This window comes from Euprymna scolopes, chromosome 16 (assembly GCF_053919585.1).
Source record: "Euprymna scolopes isolate OS-2025 chromosome 16, ASM5391958v1, whole genome shotgun sequence".
In the NCBI taxonomy this organism is placed as follows: Eukaryota; Metazoa; Mollusca; class Cephalopoda; order Sepiida; family Sepiolidae; genus Euprymna; species Euprymna scolopes.
The window spans coordinates 137,851,935-137,870,337 of record NC_136497.1 but is presented as its reverse complement, the minus strand read 5'-3'; the positions used below and the strand labels follow the sequence as shown (position 1 = coordinate 137,870,337).

The window sequence follows — 18,403 nt, the reverse complement described above, 5'->3', positions numbered from 1 at the left end:
CTATGTGATTTTGAATATTTGGTCAGGGTTTATTTCTATGGAAAACGTATCCTCATGCCAGATTATTCTGACAAACCCCTGTACAGAGAGACCTTAGACACTCGAGCATAGTGTCTAGTAGGCATTCAAGTTCTCTCCAGTAGGCATTCAAGTTCTCTCAATCCTCAGTGTGGGTGATACTGGTATATAGTTAGTCTAGCAGAGGAGAAATTTTGTGTTATTTGTATATCTAATTATCAATGTATCTATTTATCTATCTATCTATCTATCTATCTATCTGTCTGTCTGGCAATACACATGAAAAAATTGAAATAGCTTAAGATATTTCAATATTGGTATCTATAGAAAGAGCTTGATGAGCTAAGAAAGGATTTTTTAAATTTTTTAAATTCAATTAAAATTAAGTAAGTTATGACTATTTTTGTGCCTCAGACGTTTGGATATTTTTCCTCCTTTAAGATCATATGAGTTTTGTCACATTTTTTATACTACTTTTTCAGTAAAAATATTATATTTTTGTTAAAACAGAAGATTAAGCAATGAAATTTGCCATATAAGTGTATTTTTGTGCTAGGAATTAGAATATGCTACTGAAAATCTCCAAAAATTAATGGTTTCCAAATAATCTGCTGTAAATGCACATAAATATGCTGCAATTCCTTAAAAATGCCATGTATCCATTAAAAGAAAAGAAGTTCAAGAACTCAAAGCTGAATTGTAATGCATTATATGTACAAATAACTGAAATGGAAATCTAGGACTGTTTAAAAATGAATATATTGCAATATTTCTTTGGTATTGTAGATTAATCCCTACCGTTAACCCCCCACCCCATCTGATGACCTCTCCAAAATATGCGATTTTACCTTTCTAGGCAATTACGTGTGAATACCTTAAAAAACTTTAATGAAAGATAAACAAGTATTATTTTAGAATTTAATGTAAAATGATTCCCCATTTTGAGCCATTCTAGCGTTTTAGGGCAGTTAACCATTTTTTTTTTCTATCGGAGATAAATCCTGTGCGCCTTTTTTTCTTTTTTCTAAAGATGACTATGTGTGGTTTTAAGAGGGTCTTTGTGCAATTATGAGAGGGTGGGGAGGTTGCCACTCTGACTTTGGGTTAATGATAGAGCTAAGGAAAATTATGTGTGAACACCCTGAAGAATTGATAGAAACAAAACAAAAACAATTTTAGAATTTAGAGTGGGGGTTAGTTTCACATAAATTTAATGTAAAATAATTTACCATTTCAAGACCATTCTAGTGTTTTAGGACCGTTGACTAATTTATTTTTTATGTGTGATAAATGGTACACTTTTCTTTAAGGAAGGATTGTTTTTTTAGACACTTATATGTAGCTTACCATGGAACTTTGTTTGGTGAGGAGCTTGCCACTTAGACTTAGCATTATTGTTAAGGCTAAAGAAGGTTTTAAGAGGAGGAGGAAGCTTGCCACTTGTACCTAGGGTTAGAGGTAGGATTAAGGGAGTTTTTTTTTTTTAAGAAGGCATTTGACCCCCATATTTATGGTTAGTGGGTCATAATTATTGGCTTTTGAAAATGTTATGCCTTAGATTTTGGACATCAAATTACTTTTAAACATGAAATTTATTTTTGTTTGTTTGTTGTAATTCTTGTTAAGGTGTGTGAGACTTAACCAGAATTACGACAAATAAACAAAAATAAATTTCATTTAAAACAAGTGACGTCACTAACAGAAAACATGACGTTTGGAAAACTTATTAAGTATTTTTGGCTACTTATTTAAATATCAAAAAACATTTTTTGCTAAAGCTAACAAATCGTTCACAAATTTTGGATAAATTTAGTTTTTATTTTCAATTACATTTCTTGTCCGAGTGACACATTATTTCGTTAAACTTTCCAGTTTAAGACGTTTTTTTAATTCATTATTTCTCTACCTGGATTTCTGGGGTAAAAAGTGCCATTTTTTGCAATTTGGGAGCATAGTAAAAAGATTGATTTATTTAACAGTCGGTGTCTGAAGAAATTTTTTTTCCAAATTTTCCAAACCCATCATGTTGAAGTCTTTTTTTTAACACAAAAAAAAAAAAAAAAAAAATGAACTGTCAAAAGAATTTCGGACAACCGGATCTATTTAAAGTGATATCTCTTCTAGTTAATTTCCAAATTTCATGACGAAATTCTTAAGAGAAACGTGGTACGACCATTTTACAATTCAGGGATGGTCATTACAAAATCTTACCGAAAATGCTGTTTTATGATGTTAACATTTTTAGCACTTTATTTGCTTAAAACTCTTAAAATATATAATGTACATTATTATTTATTAATTTATTTGAAAGTATATTCATTTTCAAACAAAATGATAGTATTTTGAGGACTTAAGATGCTTTAGTTTTTAAAATATGATGATTTTAGCAAAAACCCCTTGAAATCCGTAATTATCCAAAGCGTTTTATCGTCCATGTGTATTGCTAATCTGTCTATCAATCTATCTAGCTACCTATCTATCTATCAAGCTAGTAAAGTAAACAAAGAGATGTGAACTATGTTTTGATAAAGTTATTAAAACATATCAAGACCTTGTCAAACTGTGAACTGGTCAAGTTTGCACCGGAAGGTCTAAAACAGTTGACTGGAAGAATATGTCATCTGTCACGTGTTCTGGTTAGCTGGAAATATCGTTGAGTTGGAAAGAAGATGCGGAGGAGAGCAACAACTGTGTGAGAACGCCTCTTCCCTGAGGGGGATGACGTGTCTCAGAATAAGTATAGGAGAAACCTACAAGCAGCTTCCATCCTTCTACGTTACGACACCTTGGAAGTTGAATAAAATCTCTATAGAAAATCTACAACGTCTTGGTCAAGTTTGAGAAGTGTTCTCCGATTAAAAAAGATCCAGCTCCTTAAGATGGTCTGGAATCCTCCAGAGGGTCAGCAAAAGAAAAAATGGTATATCGTACAATGCATCTCTGACACGTGCACAATCATGTAAACATTAGAAATAGACTGTAAGACCTACATTATGGTTCAGATAGACATTTAGTGACACATATACATACTCAAACATTACCCCACTACATAACATACGTTTTGGTACCTCACTATAGAACAATACTAAGAACACAATTATGAATGACTTTTTCTCAATCACGGCTGATGGAACAAGAGTAAGCAACCCCTGAAGATTAAATAAAATGCCTTATCCGAATGTCTGTAAAGATTTCCAAATCCAACAAAATACACCTGAAGAGGATTAAAAGGTTATATCAGCCCCAAAACATTGTGAGAATAATATCTAAGATGAGAACAATAGTTAACTTGTAGCTGTATTTAATTCCTGTTCAGCTCATGGAGGTTGGGTAGGGTAGAGGGGGGGGATAATAGCAGCCCCAGCGATACTATTAAAATTCACCCCCACACTAAAACTCACTTGGGTGTAAGGGGAAAGGAGTGAAGGGAAAAAAGAGAGAAAAAAAATAACAAAATAAGGAGGAAATAGGTTTATCAGCAGAACAATGAAGAGGACATTGTTCACCAAAGTGCACAAAAAGAAATTGAAATAGGATTGTTAATCAAGGTGTGGGAGACAAAAGACCAGAGTAGGAAGTTGAGCAGCAAGAAGTCTGTTCACATTACACTTAAACTTCTGCATGTTAGTACAGTCAGGGAAGCAGGAGATAGGGAGGGAATTCCAAAGTTTACCAGTTAAAGGGAAGAAATTATTGAAGGAAAAAATTTTCCGGCATCTAGGGACCTCAACAGTGAAGGAGTGGAATTTTGCTGCTTGTAAGGTTAGTCAGGGGTATTTAAGTTGTGAGGGGGGCACAAGTGCTAAGAGTTCATCAGAGTACATTTCATTAAAGTACTTATAAAACAGGCACAGGGATGCAATATAGCGGTCATAGGACAAGGGTTATAGTTTATGTGTTAGGAAGAGCATCCAACCATAAAACTTTGCCTCCATTCTAGTTAATCATTTTGGATTTGGAAATAAATACTAACAACGGATCTGGAACTTAATAAATATTAATATTTATCTAATTATGTGCACAGTTTTTCATGGAAATCACTCCAGACAAGACATAAAGCCATTTCATGTAAGGAATTAACAATAATGAAAGATGTTTATTGCAAAGGCAGGAGATGATTGTTAGATTGTTAGCCTTAGTCTTCAAACGACCAACCCGTCAGCAGGATGAGAGTTCCAAAAACCTGCAGCTCTTGGAAGAAACCTACTTGAATAGGAAGCTGTATTAGAAGTATCAAAACAGCAAATTGATGAAAACTACTAGACCATAGGGTAAAATCAGCTGGAACAAAGGAAGCAGGGAATACATTGGACAATCCTCAAGAATGCATGCCATAATAATGTCTATAGAAAATACTGAGACTAGCAACATCACGTCTGTGTTGATTAGCCGTTCCCCTTAAGTAATCCAATTTACCAAATTTCCACTACTAATGATAACTACAACATTGTCCCATTGACCACTGTATGCTTATTAACCCTTATCTTCGAGTGGCCTCAAGGCCTTGATAAATGGTGATTCCTTTGTAAAAAAAAAAAAGGAGAGAGAGTGCAGAGAAAAAGAAAAGGTGAGGCCAATCAAATTACAGATACGTTTCAGCATCTTATCCAGCCCCATCAAATGAGACAGGTATTCATCAATCTAAATATAAAAACGGTATTATTAGTAAAAAAAACATAAGAAAAACAAATATCTCTACAAGGCCACCATTCACCCATGCGTGTGTGTGCGAAACGGCACTAACCCTATTCGGGTTTAACCAGTTTCCTCCAAAGGAGGAAGTTTCATGGGAGTATGAGATTCAGAAGTGGTTGCATGTACATCCCTGTTAGAGGAGATGACAACGTTAGGTTTCTGCAACTCTTGTAGAGAGGTGTCGACGTCCTCCTACATACAGTGTCTGGAATCCCCAAATTGGACACCCATTTTAGAAATGAACAGGCTCAGCGTTGCTTAACTTTGGTGATCTGACGGGAACTGCTGTATCAACATGATTATGCCGTATATTCACCCATGCATGGAATATTGTTTTTTTTTTTGTTTTTTTTACACAGTGAACACCACTTATCAAGGCCCGGAAGCCACTCAGGGATAAGGGTTATTGCAAGTACATTACGTTAGTGTGGAGATTTGATGGAGTGTTTACTTAAGGGGGCGGTTCATTAGGAATTTGTTAACATTAGACTTGAAGACATCCAAGTTGTAGTCCGGAGGGAAGCAGGCAGACGGAACAGAGTTCCACAGGCGTGCAGTTCTAAGAAAGAAGCTTTGTTCATGGAATCCGCGTTTTGATTTCGGCACAGATATAGAGTGGGGGAAATTTTTCACAGTGGATTCAGCTAGACGGGTGTTTTTCGTGAAAGATTGGCGAGGGGGGACCAGGGATTGGAGTTCAGACGAGCACCTGCCATAACTGGGCTGGTGCATCTACTACTAGCATCTTCCTCTTTAACAGGGCATAAAAAAAGAAGAGCATTACTGGCCATCATCACATTCACAAGTGTCTACTAACAATAACCTGTGGTATTTCCTGGAGTATGAGTGACAACAAGTCTCCCCGGGTTTCCAGTGCTCTCTACCTCTTTTGATAACGATTACAAATACAGCGCCTGGAATTCCTAAATTGGACAACCATCTGGTACTGACCAGGCTCAATGTTGCTTAACTTTGGTGATCTGGCAAGAACCTGATTCTGATACCCAACTTTCGTTTTTTCGATCCCGATTAATCTTCCCAATACTAATCATTAGTAAAAAAACAATAAAGAAACAAAAAAAAAAAACTCTTACCGGATGCAAGCAATTCTCGTATACAAAGTTGGTATTCCTCTTCACTTATTCGAACACGTAACGTAATATTCTTTACACGATATCTTTGCTTGAGCTTTTTTGTAACGAGTCCTTTCTGCAATCGATCTAACAATATCCCTGAAGTGTACATATGCCACAGTTCCTGCAATGCTGCAAACGTGTGGCAGTGGATTACAAAACAGATGCTGCCGTACGTAATATTCTCCAGTTGCCTCCCGCTACCGTGCTTGCAGAATAACTTGATCGCGTCCAGTACCTCCAACGATTCTTTGATGACGGCGTTTGTTCCTGCGGCTTCTTTGCGGAACTGCTCAAAAGCGGCCGGGGTGTCGTTCCGACGCCGAAGGTGAGTGTAGGCATTCTGCGCCATTAACACAATTTTCTTCTCGATCGCCTCACAAGAACACAGCGGTTCTTCGCTGTGGAATCGTTTATCTTTTTGAAAATCTTCAACACCAACATTGATGTTAATATCACCTGAAAAGATCAAAGTAAAAATAAACATCAGCATCATAATAATAATGTGTGTGTGTGTGTGTTTTTTTTTAGAAAGGAATCCCCACTTATCAAGGCCCAGAAGCCACTCGAGGATAAGGGTTAAAGCGTATACAGTGGTCAAAAGGACAATATTGTAGTGATCGTTAGAAGTGTAAATTTGGTAAATTGGATTACTTAAGGGGAACGGCTCATCTATAACTTGTTTACATTGGACTTGAAGACGGCCATATTGTAGTCAGCTGGAAAGCAAGTTAATGGAACAGAGTTCCACAGGTGTGCAGTTCTAAGGAAAAAGCTTTGTTCATGGAATCTACATTTAGGTTTAGGCACAGATAAAGAGTGGGGGAAATTATTGATAGTGTTGACAGCCAAACGAGTGTTTCTCGTGAATGTTTAGTGAGGGGGGACCATAGATTGGAGCTCAGACAAACACTTGCCATGAAATTAACAATAAAACAGAGACAGGCTTGCAATGTCTCTTCTGTGAGACAGAGGTTGCAGAGAAGAGAAAAGGACATCCCTCTCTAAGCTACGAAGTCTAGTGTGGGCAGAAAGTTAAGAATGTACAACTCATCATCAGTAGTTGTGGGAGATTAGCTTAAAAGAAGTACAAGAGGCATCATGACAATTTTGTAAGATTGTTAATCAAGGTGTGGCAGACCAAAAACCGGGCAAATTTAGACTATATAGAGAGTTGAGCAGCAAGAAGTCTGTTCATATTACATTTAAATTTCAGACAGGGAGGGAATTTTAAAAAGTTTACCAGTTAAAGGGAAGAAATTATTGAAGGAAAAATTTTTCCGGCATCTAGGGACTTCAACAGTGAAGGAATTGGATATGCTGCTTGTAAGGTTAGTCAGGGGTATCTAAGTTAGGAGGGGGCACAAGTGCTAAGAGTTCATCAGAGTACATTTCATTAAAGTACTTATAAAACAGGCACAGGGATGCAATATAGCGGTCATAGGACAAGGGTTATAGTTTATGTGTTAGGAAGAGCATCCAACCATAAAACTTTGCCTCCATTCTTGTTAATCATTTTGGATTTGGAAATTAATGCTAACAACAGATCTGGAACTTAATAAATATTAATATTTATCTAATTATGTGCACAGTTTTTCATGGAAATCACTCCAGACAAGACATAAAGCCATTTCATGTAAGGAATTAACAATAATGAAAGATGTTTATTGCAAAGGCAGGAGATGATTGTTAGATTGTTAGCCTTAGTCTTCAAACGACCAACCCGTCAGCAGGATGAGAGTTCCAAAAAACCTGCAGCTCTTGGAAGAAACCTACTTGTATAGGAAGCTGTATTAGAAGTATCAAAACAGCAAATTGATGAAGACTACTAGACCATAGGGTAAAATCAGCTGGAACAAAGGAAGCAGGGAATACATTGGACAATCCTCAAGAATGCATGCCATAATAATGTCTATAGAAAATACTGAGACTAGCAACATCACGTCTGTGTTGATTAGCCGTTCCCCTTAAGTAATCCAATTTACCAAATTTCCACTACTAACGATAACTACAACATTATCCCATTGACCACTGTATGCTTATTAACCCTTATCTTCGAGTGGCCTCCAGGCCTTGATAAGTGGTGATTCCTTTGTAAAAAAAAAAAAAGGAGAGAGAGTGCAGAGAAAAAGAAAAGGTGAGGCCAATCAAATTAGATACGTTTCAGCATCTTATCCAGCCCCATCAAATGAGACAGGTATTCATCAATCTAAATATAAAAACGGTATTATTAGTAAAAAGACATAAGTTGCCTCCATTCTTGTTAATCATGTTGGATTTGGAAATTAATGCTAACAACGGATCTGGAACGGAATAAATATTTACATCTTTAGTTCATTCTGAGCAATTTTGCTTTGCAATTTTACTACGAAAACACGTAAAACTGTCAATATTTTGCTTGTCAAATTAATTTGAAGTAAACAAAAAAAAACAAAGCCCTCTTTGATGTACATACCCCCGACAAACTTGTTTATCAACAATAACCCACCCCTTCACTGTAGACGTCCTTAGATGCCAAAAAGCCTTCTATTCTAATAGCTTTTTTTCCATCATACTCCTAGACTTTGGAATTCCTTCCCACTTACCAGCTTCCCAGACTGCATTGATATGCAGAAGTTTAAATCCAATCTAACTTGTTATTACTTTTTTTTTTTTTTTTTTACACAGTGATCAGCACTTATCAAGGCCCGGAAGCCACTCAGGGATAAGGGTTAAATTTGTAACTTGTAGCGACTATCATCCTTGTCGGATTGAGTCGGCTTCCTGCTAAGCGTGAGCTGCATCTCTAACCATGGCAATCAAGTTTCGTTGATCTTGGAACAGGTTGCAGGAAATAGCTATTTCCAAATCCGGAGACTAACTACTTGCCAGCCCAATAGTACCGCCAGATAATCTTTAAATGATGTTATCGAGATCTTCAGCTGCCCACCAATTTGTTTGTGTCAGCGATGGGTTTCAACAACTGACTTCCAACTAATTCGGAGCGGCATATCCTATCTACAACTTTGTAGATGCTTTTGTAACAAGGAATTCTTTGTCGGGGTGAGGGGTCGGGCCCCACACCCAACCTTCCCAGAAGGTACATACAGCGTCTAGCCTTCCCAAATGGTTACCCCTCTGGTACTGGCCAGGTTCAACGTTGCTTAATTTTGGTGATCTGGCGAGAACCGGTGTGCCAACGTGATTGTGCCGTACAATCTCATCTCTGTCCAAGTCTTTATTCCTTATCTCCTGAATTCATCATCATCACTTTCTCCTAAGTTTTTTTTTCATCTTCCCCTGCAAACCAACCATGCTACTTTAACTGTTCTATATCTACAAACCCAAGAATTTTCATTCATTCTTTAAATGTGACCATAATAACAAAGTCTCCTGCTCTAAGCAAAAAGTTCCGTCATCAGTTCCTTCACTTTTATTGTTCTTCAGTATTTCTATTGTGAATCGATTTATTGAAATAAAATATAAGAAAAGGACACTATTGAAAAGTATGCAATAAAAATCAACAAAATTATAAAAAAATAAAAATGACGCACTTAGTCTTTATTTGCACTTTTAATTACAAAATTTTGAAAAAATTATCAGAAATAGGTTTTTAAAACGATAAAAATAAGTTTTTTTGTTTTTTTAATTTTCAAAATAAAAGTATTTTATTTGAATCTATATAATAAATATATGTTAATGAAAGTATAAAAATAAAATTATTGAAATCAAAATAACAAAATTTCAAACATCTTAAAAAAACATATCAAATACATAATATTCTGAAAATATATATATTATTTTAATTGGAATTCATTATTGAGATGAGTATTATTTATATTAATATATTTATTGCAGACTATTATTCTCATCTTTATTAGTTGTTGCTTCACAATGTTTCGGTTAACTATTAAAATTCGAAGTTCCTATCCGTCACGGTTACCACCTGACGAAGGCCAGAGGAATAGTTGGCCGAAACGTCGTAAAGCAACAACTAATAAAGATGAGAATAATAGTCCGCAATAAATAAAAAATTAATATTCTGAAAATAGTTTTAAAAGATTCTAAAAAGTATTTTCAATAATTCTTTAAAAAAAAAAAAAAAATGCGCAAAAAGTGTTTTATTCTTAAAAAAAATAAATAATTTCAATAATTCTTAATAAGATCAAAAAACTTTTTAATAATTATCAAATAAAAAGAGAAAGATTGGAAAACGTAAAAAAAAAAAGAAGAGTACATGCATAGGGAAGATATAGGCGTGAGAAAAGAAAATGAAGGAACTAATTTGCCTTGTCACTGCTTTCGGTAGTGCTACACCAAAAGTTAGGAAGTATGTTAGCTGACTATAACCCAAAATTCAATCAAATATTAATTACAGCTTTACTACCAATTTTCTTGAACCCTTCACTATAGAACTCATTTAGTAGGTATAACAAACCAACCTAGCATGCAAAAAGCAATATAGTGAGATTCCTTTCAATTTCAACTTGCTATACCTGATTTATTTTTGCGGTTATTTTAATAAATTAGAATGTACACAAAAATTGAATCCTTTCTCTTTATTAATGTACAATTTTTTCACTTGGGTCATTTAGGGTTTTTTTTTTCTGTGTTACTTGGTAAAAGTAGGAAGGTTAAGGGAGATAATTCTAACTTTTGTGAGTTCTCCTTCGTTATTGTACCTATTTACTATGCCTCTCCACGGGACAGAGTTAGACACCAGGGTCGTTTTTTAACGTGGAGAAAAGGTACAAAAAATAAAAAAAATTGTCTCAGTCGTGAAGGACTGATCCTCCATCGTTATTGTAGCAAAATTCCAAAAATTGACATACTGAATTGCAAGTGACACCAATGGTGTCTACTGAATTGTCATGGTGCAGTAATGAACATATCCAAAAAATTACAAAACATGATAAGGTAGAAAATTAATTATTAATAAAAACAGTTTTCGAAGATAATTAGCGAAAACTGAATTTTACAAAAAAAAAAAAAAAAAAAAAAAAAAAAAAAAAAATGAAACCGGACAGTTCAAATCGTAACAAAAGGGAGGTAAACCTTTTTTGAAAATTGAAAATCTTTGGTCAATTTAACAAAATTTAATTTTCACTAATTATCTTCAAAAACTGTCTTTATTAATCATTATTGTTTTTCATAATTTTTGAATATGTTCATTACTGTGACATAACAATTCAGAAGACGCCATTAATGTCACTTGAAATTCAATATTTCAATTTTCGAATTTCGTTACAATACAAAATACTTTTTGTAAGATAAGGTAGATAATTAATGAAATCTTATGCTTTTTGCATATCATACTTCTATTTTGCCAAAAAAAAAAAAAAAAAAAAAATGAGGGCAAAAAGTTATTTACCAATAAAAATTTATTTTATTTTTTTAAAAAACAAAAATACTGGATGAATTTCTGTGAATTTCGGTGCACTGTATTTTTTTTAACCCTAACAAGTAAGTACATTATAAAGTTTTTGTGTCATTTTCCTTTTAACAGCAATATTCTATATAGTGGTTCATCTGAAGAAGCACAACGGAGAGAGGAACACACAGAAACGTTGGCTGCTACATCACCACTACAACTACCTTTACAACTAAACATCACTATCCATTGAGCCAACTATTCATGTGTTAACAATTTATACAGCTATTTTCTCTCAATGATAAGATTACAGGCTGTCTGGCGGGGATAGAATAACTCCCCACACAACGTTAGAGTACTGTCCTGATGTATAAATGATAAAGAATAGGTGGGGATGTCGAGGTAAAGTGTTCTTTCCTTTCGGGAAGAGAAACTAGAATACACTTCACTGACCTTAACATTGGTGGACTTTCAGTTTGTACTTGGTTGGATAGGTCAAGGTCACTAGTGCTATTGCAAAGGGATAGAAGAGCAAGGGGAAGAAAATTTATTAGATTTATTAAAATTTGAGGACAATGGTTGTCATGGAAACAGTTTCCAATAGCCCACAGAAAGACATCTTGGGAATATCTGCATGTCCAAGACTCCTAATAACATATCACTCGATAAATTCTGGGCCTAATAAAACACATTTTAGGCAAATATAAACATAGTAAATGACCCTACAAAGCGATTAATTTCAATGTTGTTCTAATAATTCACCTCCTCTTTTCGTACAACATCCTCATCTTTGACCATCATCCTTATCTTTTAGCTGTTGTTTCACAACGTTTCAGCCAACTATTCCCCTGGCCTTCGTCAGGCGGTATTCCAAAAATCATATAAATCGATCAAATAGTTTAAAAAATTTTAAATAATGTGTTTAAAATTTATACAACAGCAGGAATTAATACATATCTACAACCAAAAATAAAAAAAACTCCTACAAAGAAATAATGGCCGACACGTATACGGTAGAAATGAAAAGAAAAGAATGTACTTACTGTGGAAAAATTCATGAAAAGAAAAAAGAAAAATGCCCAGCGTTTGGAAAAACATATTCAAAGTGTTTAAAAAAGAATCACTTCAAAGAAGTATGTAAAACGAAAAATGTGGAAAGAATAGAGGATGAAAATAGACAGATTTTTAATGTAAAGAAGGATAATATACAAAAGACTGGATCAAGGAAGGGAGATACAAAAATAAAAATGAAAATCAACAATTGTGTTGTTGAAATGCAGATACTGGCAGTGAAGTAACAGTAATTCCCAGAAATTTGTAGGAAAAAATGGGAAAACCGCGTTTAAAGAAAAGCAACATACAATTACGTCAGTTTGATGGCTCGGTTATAGCAATTATGGGTTACTTTGAAGGTTCAATAGAACTAAAAGAAAAATATGAAGTAGTACCCATTATAGTTACAAATTGCCAAAAAACGCATGGACTATTGGAGAATGATGTATTAAAAATAAATTCAACAAAGTTGATTAATGAGATAGAAATGGAAAAAACAGGAAAATTAAAAAATTATGTAGTTTGCCTGAAATTAAAAGAAAATGCCCCCCCCCACTCCTACTATGAAACGAGAAAAGTACCAGTGCATTTATTACCGTTAGTAATAGCTAAGTTGCGAAAGTTAATAAAGGAAGATTTACTAGAACCTGCCCCTATCATTTTTGGGTTACTCAATATCAAAGGAAGGGATCTCTCCAGATGAAGCGCTAATAGAGAAAATTCTAAAAGTGGCTACACCAAAAAATAAAAAAGAGTTAGAGTTTTTCTTGGGTTTGGTAAATTTTTATAGAAAATATGTACCAAAATATAATAAGTTGACAGAACCATTTGCGAAGTTAAGAAAAAAAAATGCAGAGTTCATTTGGTTAGAACACCAACAAAAAGCTTTTGAAAAGTTAAAACAGATTCTGGTGAAAAAGCCAATAGTACAAATTTTTTATCTTAAGAAGGACATAACTCTAACTACTGACGCTAGTGAGCATTCCGTATCCGGTATTTTGTCACAAGATGGTTATCCCGTAATGTACTTATCGAGGAGATTAACAACGACTGAACACAATTATTCTAATATAAAAAGGGAGCTGCCCATTATTGATGTAACAGAAGAGTTGCTGCAGAATGAGACTGAGGAGGAAGAAGTAGAGAGGGACATGGTAGAAGATTTTTTTATGCTTTTTCCTGTTTTTTGTTTGTTTTGTATTGTCTATCTTTTTTCTTTTGCAACTTCTACTTTTCCTTCAGCTTATTCTCGGTAAAACTTGGAAACAATTTTTTTACGTTAAGCCTTTCATTATTTTTTCTTATATTTTCCTTATTATTCATTTTTCTTTGATTTGTTCTTTTTATTTTTCTACTTTTCGGTCTTTACTTTTCGGTACTTACTTTTTTCTTTAATTTTTTCGTTTTCTTCTTAATATTTTTCTTTTTACTTCTTTATTTTCTTATTTTCCTTTTTTTTCTAATTTTCTCTCACGTTATTCTATGTAAACCGTTTAAAAACTTTGTTACGTAAAGCGTAAGATCCACGATACTGAATACATGGTTCTACAGAATAACTTTCGATTTTACAGTTGAAATATGTATATCTTCCTTTCAATTACTCCTCTGAACATTAAGCAAAATATTACAACTGGTCAACACAGATTACTTACAGTGAAACATTATAGGCACAGTTTACATATTGCTTAAGGGCATCACTATCTTGCGCAGGTTTTCACGTTCATTGACAGAATGTAGTATTTTGATATAACAAATGTTTTTATTAGTTTCTTTACAGTGCAGAGACTTTCACTACATATTTACTAGAGTAGATTCACTTACTATGCCGAATAAGTGGATGTGTTATCGGCAGCTCCAGTAACTCTCGCTTCTCCTATTTTGTCATTCAGTCCTCATTCAATGAGTGATTTTTCTGACAAAGGGTGAAGAAAAAGCTGCTTAAAAGTCGGTAGTACTTGGTGACCAGTAGTCTGAGATGTCGGAAATTTTTCTGTCTCTGTCTGTCCTTGTGGCCATGTCACTAGTAAGGGTGCTGGAGGTAAACGTTTGTCTGGGCTGACGTTATCCGCCTGATAGTCAGGGACCCGAACCTTGGATTAACCACTAAGGAGGCTGTCCTATCAGCAGGTGCAAAGTACTGGGACTGCTGTATTGCCATTTGGTGAGTGGATCTGGACCATGCAGTAGTCTCTGGTGGGGCCTCTCGATGCCATACTAGTGGGTAATTGTTACGGCTTTACCTTTTCGTGTGCCACAAAAAAAAAAAAAAAAAAAATTTTCCTGTCTTTTTCTCTCTTACTTTCCCTCTCTGTACTGCTCTAACCAAGTATGCCGACCTATTCCACAAATCCCAAAACCTCAGCATGAAATATCTCCAGAATAAAAACTCGATTTCAAGTCCAATGTTAACAAATTCCTAATGAACCGCCCCCTTAAGTAAACACTTCAGCAAATCTCCTCACTAACGTAATGTACTTGCAATAACCCTTATCCCTGAGTGGCTTCCGGGCCTTGATAAGTGGTGATCACTGTGTAAAAAAAAAAAAAAAAAAAAAAAAATCGCCCTCAGGTTCTTAGTATTTATCAAATAAGGAAAAGGATTGAGATAAAGGAAGATATTAAGGAGGGCACGAGAAGAAGTCCAAAAAGTACTCGTGGCATAAAGCTCCTCTGTTATAGGGAGATGTAGTGATATGCAAATTAAGTATAATTTACATATGAGCAGATAACTCATATTTATAAACCAACACCAACTAGAACAAGTGGTTGTTGAACGCTTGCTTAGCGTTATACACAACATATCAGTTGCATTCTGGTCGTGCTCCAAAGATAATACAAACAGGTAAAAAAAAAAAAAAAAAAAGTACTAACCTGCTTTCCTTTTCATTTTTTTTGTTGGTTTTTGCAGCAAATCTGCTAAATGGCCTTGTAAGGATTTCCGTAAAGCATTGACGAAAACGCCAAATGCACGATCTGGTTTACGGACGAGAGTATCTAATAGTTCTTCGTTCATTGCTTCTCGTCCGTTACACTCGCGAATTTTGCTGATCTCGTTTGTCGTAAATAGTTTGTTGGACAGAAAAGCGTTAAATATTTCATCCGGGGTCATGTTTTCAACTAAAAATGGACGGTTTTCCTGCAGACATTTCTTGTGGCTTTCAATCATTAATTTATTGCCTGAAACAGAAACAAATAAGAAACATGTTTTAGCAAATCCAGAGAATTTTTATTTGAAAGGTCAGCAGTCACTTTTGGTCAATAAATAACGTAGAGACTGGTCAGTATCGAATGGGTGACCATTTGGTTTGATTCTTTTGTTTAATGGCATATCAACCCTTTTAAGGTTAGGGTTAGGGTAATCAATTTCTTTTTGCGTAAAAGAATGTTTTTATTTTTATACTAGACTAGCTGGATGCCCGGCATTGCCCGATTGTACAATATGCTTCAACATGATATTTTAATTTATGCAGATTGCATATGTATTATTATTGAATCAATCCTCTATTGAATATTATATAGTATGAGGAATAATTTGCCTAGTGGACTAATTAAAAAAAAAATTAAAAAATAATGTTGTTCATCAAATTCTGCCTGTGTTTGTTTACCATATCATGTCAGCTGATATATAGGATTGACGATCTTAAAAATATTCTTTCTTCTCTTACAGATAAAAAAGAAGAATTTTTACAAGGGAATATTAAACACTATACTAGCCAAAGTTACACTGGTGTGACGCAAAATATTCCCCCTGTAAAAATTCTTTTTTGTCTATAAGAAAACAAAGATTATTTTTAAGGTCAGATTTTTTGATTTTCAACACTTATTGGACGAATTTCTGTACAAAACATATCTAAGAACACTGCCAGACATGCAAATTACCTTTGTGTGAAATTTGCAAAAGATCGGCTCAGCTGTTTCGGAACCTGTGAGGAAGGAACACATACACAAAGTGACTTTTATATAAAAGTACCTATTTACAATGCCTCCCCACGGACAGAGTTCCTATTTACAATGCCTCCCCACGGGACAGAGTTGGACACCAGGGTCATTTTTTAACATGGAGAAAAGGAACAAAGATGAAAATTGTCTCAGTCGTGAAGGATTTCTCCTCCACTGAGAGAGAACAAGAAATTGAAGTACAGCATCTGAAGAACAGATACTACACTTTGAGGTATTAAATCTTTTATTCAGGTTTTAAAAAAATACAATATAAATTAAACATGAACAAAAAATTTAGGCACAAGGCCAACTCCAAAAGAGGGAAGAATGGGGGGGGGGTCGTTGGTCATCCTTGTCACTCTAGAACTAAACAAAAGATTCTCTTAGCTAGTATCCTCTTTCACCATACTGCATTCACCCCTTTCGTACTGGGGACATGGTTGGTTGGTTGTTTTTGTTTTACGGCATATCAATCCTTTCGGGTTATTTAATGCCAAATTTTTTTAATAGAATATATTTGTTGTTTTCACGTCGGTTTCTATTTAACCCATAGTTGGGACCCTAACAGGCACTACTACTCCGGGTCAGAGTGGACCTGGGAGCAATGGCAATTAAAGGGTGGCTCCACACTCCCCAAAGTCCACAAGCTGGGGCCTCACCACTGGATATAGTTTAAGGTCATATCCAGGACCCCCATTAAGGGACTTTTACCCTCTGCAGGGGGGCAGTCGGCGTATTCTAATGCCTCACCGACAGGGCCCTGGGGGACATCTTACTTAGCTAATAACCACAAGCCGATGCTTCACAAGTAGTTATTTGGCTGTGGAAATAATTATATAATCTCTCACATTCTGAAAAATTCTATTACTAATTGCTTGCTAGGTTAGCATTGCTGGATGACATCATTCTAGCAAATTGAAAATTCCTACTTGTGAGACATCGGCTTGGGTTATAGCTGGTTGGATGGCCGCATCCCTTGTGTAGATGAAGTAGATCTATTCCACAGTCGGATTTTACCATGGTTTGCGTGATCTGTGTTAGTTAATAGAATTTCTTGTGTGTGGGGCGTTTACTCAGTTGGCAGAGTGTTTGCCTTGCACGCAGGAGGCTTGGGTTTCAAATCCCGGGTTCGGATATGTCTAACTGATGAGCCCAAATGAGGGTGAAACTCGAGTATTGGACTTCCGGTTTATTAGCTGTCATGACTCTTGTGGACTGAAGCGTTGTTTGGCTGCGGAAATAATATATATACACACACACACACACATTAGTATATTTAGGCAGCATTTTTTCTTTTATGCACGTTTCATTAAATAGCACAGATAACTCATGCTTGTTTTTCTTGTAATCCTCCTTTTCTCTTTGTCGGACCATTTTCCGAACGTTTTTTCCGAGTGAAAAAAGAAATTTCCCATAATCACGAACGTTTTCGACCTCCATTGGTCATCCTCAGGCGAGTAGTAAAAAATAAAAAAATTAAATTGAAAAATGAAAATAGCGAGATGAAATGAAAAGATGATATATATATATATATATATATATATATATATATATGATGATGATGATGATTGCAACGTCTTGTCAGACGAGTGCCACTCCCTCAGACATTTAAAATCCATGAGCCCAAATGTCTAAGGGAGTATCTATACAAATATGATGTTACAGAGTCTTAGCTTTGTACGACAGCTAAGTCTCTCTATCGGTTCAAAATGTTGAAATCCAGCAACAAGCAAGAGCAAGATAGCCAGCAACAAATTAAACTGCAGACCAGCTTAATGCGAGTACTGGTCTTTCGCTTTATGGTTTTTATATATATATATATATATATATATATATATATATATATATATATATATATATATGATTGTTGAGCTGGATTAAATCCGACGATATGAAATAAAATGGAGATGGAAGGACCTGGATACTCAACGTTTCGCCCGATTTATGCGGGCTTCTTCAAGAGAGATGGTCATTGACGAGAGAGTCGGAGGATTGGGGCTATATATAATGATGGGGGAGAGCAGCGTGTTTTCCTTTTGTAAATTACCCTCTTGAAGAAGCCCGCATAAATCGGGCGAAACGTTGAGTATCCAGGTCCTTCCACCTCCATTTTATTTCATATATATATATATATATATATATATACATATATATATATATATATATATACACACACATTAGTCTTTGTTGTGTATATTTACAAGATCCATGATAC

The 18,403-nt window shown here is 35.1% G+C and overlaps 1 protein-coding gene across 2 annotated transcripts in view; it reads right to left on the bottom strand.

The window, feature by feature from the left end:
* LOC145296125 (uncharacterized) overlaps nt 1-18,403 on the bottom strand; it is a 48,172-nt gene that overhangs the window by 5,900 nt on the left and 23,869 nt on the right. For both annotated transcript variants that reach the window (XM_080142277.1, XM_080142278.1), the window contains exons 4-5: nt 15,121-15,426; nt 5,808-6,305 (exon numbers count right to left, since the gene is read on the bottom strand). In XM_080142277.1, coding sequence (XP_079998403.1) covers nt 5,808-6,305; nt 15,121-15,426 — 804 coding nt within the window. The remainder of the gene's footprint in view (nt 1-5,807; nt 6,306-15,120; nt 15,427-18,403) is intronic.